The sequence below is a fragment of the Castanea sativa genome, chromosome 8 (genome assembly GCF_040712315.1).
Source record: "Castanea sativa cultivar Marrone di Chiusa Pesio chromosome 8, ASM4071231v1".
Classification (NCBI taxonomy): Eukaryota; Viridiplantae; Streptophyta; class Magnoliopsida; order Fagales; family Fagaceae; genus Castanea; species Castanea sativa.
The window spans coordinates 19,161,007-19,165,434 of record NC_134020.1 but is presented as its reverse complement, the minus strand read 5'-3'; the positions used below and the strand labels follow the sequence as shown (position 1 = coordinate 19,165,434).

The window sequence follows — 4,428 nt, the reverse complement described above, 5'->3', positions numbered from 1 at the left end:
ATAAATGACATTACCAATAGTTACAAGACATTGTTGGTCATTTATCACAATAGCAAGATTCTATAATATAGTTCTCCTTTAATAATAGTCACAAACATCAAAGTAGCGATTACACGCAAGGGATTCTAAAAAATACAATTCCTTTTTGTTTAACTTTGACTTAAGTATCAAAGTATCAATGGTCGGCATCGGGTCAACGTTTCTAATCTTATTAAGAATCCATTATTGAGTATGTTGTATTACCTTATGAGTGATATTATAATTTGAAAATATTCATAATTTGAAAGTGTTCAAAATATTATTTTGAATTCACCCTTTTTGTAATTTTAAAATATAGATAAATAAATTATATAAAAAAAATCATTAAGATAGTATTTTCTTTGGCAATAATGTGCTTATAATATAAGCTGTGAATTTTCCCCCCCTTGGATATAGGCTTATTAATTTGGTACTTACTAGTTACCTATTTTTAAATGGTGCGGGTAAAGGCTCTAATCAATTATATTTGTAGATCCTGAAAATTAAAATTCTTCTATCGCTGAGATGCTGACATATACTTTGACCAAAAATTCATTGCATTAAAAAAATTAAATTAAAAATAAATAAAAAAACATTGTACTTCTTCCCTCTCTCTATCTTAGCAACTTTAAAGTTGTACCGAACAACCGCTAGCTGTTAAGAGGTTCCTATCCTATAGTCTTCAGTTTTTCTTACTCAATAATCTACCCTCTTGACAGTACTGAGTACAGACCTCTCTCACCTCTCTCTTTCTCTACCAACTCCAACTTTTTTTTTTTTTTTTTTTTTCTGTGATTCCATGATTTTCATTTTATTTGGTGACTATGAAAAGAGCAACTTCAAAGAGTGTTTTGAGCAATGAGTTTGATAGGGAGATAGATTGGGAGCTCAGGCCTGGTGGTATGCTTGTTCAAAAGAGAGATGCTGGGGATGCTTCTTCTGGGCCTATGATCAAGATCAAGGTCTCTCATGGTTCTTATCACCATGATATCACTGTCCCTGCCCAATCCACTTTTGGTAACTAATTACACGATAATGTACTTTCTGGGTTACAGTTATTTTACCCTGTTTGAGGCACATTTGTGTGTATTTGCTTTATTGGGTCAGTGAAAAGGTTTGTGCCCATTTCCTAGTTTGGTGAATCTCATTTTTACCTTTTGTGCCTTTCTTTGATGGGAATTTTTAAGTTGGTCATTGTCATAAAATCCAGTTTGGTAATTTTGTCCTGCATTTTAGTTTAATTTTTATATTGTAAATGTTAAGAACAAAGTTGTACCGAATAATTGGTTTGTTAAAAGTTAAAAAGGAAATTTGGAAGTTGATCTTTGTCCATAAAGGTTTTATATAGCATTGACCTCTAATTCAATAGGCAGTTGATTCTTAAAAAGTTAGCTTTTTGAGACATGCTGACAATGTTTGTGTTTGCTTTATATATGGTTCTATAATTTCCCATTCTCTTTTAAACCCATTATTTGGTAATAATGACTATGATGTTGTAAAAAAAATTTTGCCTCATTTTCTTGGTTTGTTGGGACTTTGGCTCTGAATTTGTGTGATGGGGAGTGGCATTCTGAAATTGAAGCTCAATTGCTGTTTTTGGTTCAATGAAAGGGGATCTGAAAAGGGTTCTTGCCCAAGAAACTGGTTTGGAGCCTAAGGAGCAAAGATTACTGTTTAGAGGGAAAGAAAAGGAGGATGAGGAGTGCTTGCACATGGCAGGTGTAAAAGATATGTCTAAAGTTATACTGTTGGAGGATCCAGCCAGCAAAGAGAGGAAGCTTAAGGAGATGCAGAAAAACCAGTGTATACTAAAGGCTTATGAAGCGGTTGCCAAAGTGAGAGCAGAGGTTGACAAGCTCTCTGAGAAGGTTGTTGTCCATTATCTATAAAAAAAAAAACCCTCTATGTGTAGCTTCCTAAAGATTTATTTATTTGTATTTGTTAATGATTGTTCAGGTTATTGCTTTGGAGGGAAATGTTCATGGTGGCATCAAAGTGGCAAATAAGGAATTTGTTGTCTTGACAGAGTTGCTCATGCTGCAGTTGCTTAAACTGGATTCAATTGAGGCTGATGGAGAAGCAAAAGTGCAGAGGCGGATTGAGGTATGTGATTATTGCTATTCTGCGTACTAGTATATATGCAATTTTTTATATTATCAACACGATCAATTATGATTGTTTAGAGTACAATGCTCGTTAGTTGTGGCTCTCTGCTTGAACCTACCCCAATTCAATTGATATTATACATAGTTGAGTTGAGCTTTTTACGTCTCTTTGCTTAAGAGAAGAAGAACAGGAGGCGATCTACACCATGACAGACCTGTTTTATCTACAGTCTACTATATGTAGAGTAGAACCAAATGAGGGTTTATATTATTTTATTATTTAAATGGGAAAGGGCTAGATAATAATTTTAGGTCTGAACTTCTTGTGCGATCATAGTGAAAATCTTAACAGACCCATTAACAAAAGGAATATTTTCAACATTTTGTTGATTAACTAATGTTTGATTTTAAAACTCTGATTGTTTGCTTATAAGCATCTTAGTACTTCCTGAACTTATCAGTAACAACCCTTTAAACTGGAAGTTTTGCTGCAAATCATTTTTCAAGGGGGGTAAAAAATCACATAGAACAAGCAATATGTTTAACTTCTACTATATGTTAGATTGTGAACCTGACATTCATGATTGTTGGTGACTGCACAGGTTCGTCGAGTCCAGAGCTTTGTAGATACATTGGACAATCTAAAGGCAAGAAACTCTAATCCCTTCAGCAATAGTAAGAATGTGGTGTCAGTCACTACCAAATGGGAGATGTTTGAGTCGGGAGTGGGAAGCCTGTATGCCCCAACCCCACTGCAATCTTCTACCAAAATAACTCAGGACTGGGAAGTGTTTGATTAACCACAAGTTCAACACATTATATGGGTCGGTCTGTATAAATTTGAATCCGCAGTATATATAAACATAATGTTATGTGAACCATGTTCAATTTTTTTGTTTGTTTGTTTTGTTTTGTTTTATTGTTGCGTCTGTTGTTATTATTGCTAAAAGCTATCCTCGATAAAAATAGAGGCAGAGTCTTATGCTATAACAGCTTTGCTATTTGTGTATATGGTTTATATTGAATGGTTAAGATGTATTTTCCTTCATATCTATTTGCCTCTCATGTGTAACTCCCAAATAGAAATTTTCACTCCCTTTGAGTGTTTTTGATGTCGCGGAAGCTTGAAAAAAGCACATATGATACCCTCTTGATAGAATTGAAACTAAATTATTAGCCTTTGGTAGTAAATCTCGAATCCACAAGGGATTTCCCTAAATCCACCAGGAGATAAACTAGAATTTACTAAAGAAAAAATTTGACAAAAGTCTGTATTTATTGATAATAGTCTAATTTGCCTCTAATGGCTACAAAACATATAAATACTGAGAAAAAGTCTGAAACTTTAATTCGCACTAATTACGCGATTAGGTGACAAAATTTTGAAATCTACCAAAAATAGCAAAATTAAGTTAAATGTAAAACCATAGACTACTGACCTTAAGGATTGTCCCAAAAAGTTATTAAGGAAACAAAAATTACTACAAACGGCAAAATTACAGTTTTCGGGACCTAAATAAAGGAATTTACCATTTTCAGGGGTACCTTGTAGCAGAGCGACGACTGTTACTCAGAAAGCCGTTTCGCTTAGCCTGCCAAATTTTATGTGATTCTGACTCCAAGTCCCGTGATTTCTACTAGTTTCTTTTTGTCTTGCGTGATGATTTCAAGCACGCATGAGAGTCTAGAAAGTCCATGACAGTCTATTCTACATCAGTGTCTCTTTATGTTCAACTAATCATAGTCAAAATTAGATACATGACATACTTCAGGTGATAAAACAAGACACATGACATACTTCAGTTAACAAAACATAAAGTAGAACAATAGGAGTGGGACAAAGAATTTCGTAATTCTATTGTAATATGCGGAATTAAATATATGAACATGAGAGCTGAGACTTGAGACCATATTATCGAGACCAATGATCCTGTCTCTGACATTGATATGGTTTAGTAAATTCCATATCTACCCCTTCTTGTAGAGTTTAGTTCTAGCGTTCAGAATATTTTTGAACTTAAGGAATTTTTTTCAAATTGTTCCTTTGTGACGTTAATAATTTTTTACTCGTAGCTTTTGTTTGGGATGCCTGGAAGAGCGACCTTGATTCTGGTATTGCTGTTTGAATGAAAGTTTGTTTGTTAAAAAAAAAAAAATTTGCCGTGTCAAATAAAAATCTAACTCAATTCTAAGTTAGCAATCACACAAACAGAGCTCCTTAGCCTCTCTCTCACTGTTAACTTTCTTTCTCTTTGGCCACCTTAACCATCCAATTTCCACTACCACCACCACCACTAGGCCTGTT

General features: G+C 34.1%; 1 protein-coding gene across 1 annotated transcript; it reads left to right on the top strand.

Annotated features, from left to right (window-relative positions):
* Positions 1 to 633: 633 nt before the first annotated feature.
* LOC142606638 (BAG family molecular chaperone regulator 4-like) lies at positions 634 to 3,171 on the top strand. The gene is made up of 4 exons (XM_075777957.1): positions 634 to 1,035; positions 1,630 to 1,886; positions 1,975 to 2,121; positions 2,726 to 3,171. The coding sequence occupies exons 1-4, from the start codon at positions 843 to 845 to the stop codon at positions 2,921 to 2,923; spliced, it is 795 nt and encodes a 264-aa protein (XP_075634072.1). The 5' UTR covers positions 634 to 842; the 3' UTR covers positions 2,924 to 3,171.
* The last annotated feature ends 1,257 nt before the right edge of the window (positions 3,172 to 4,428 follow it).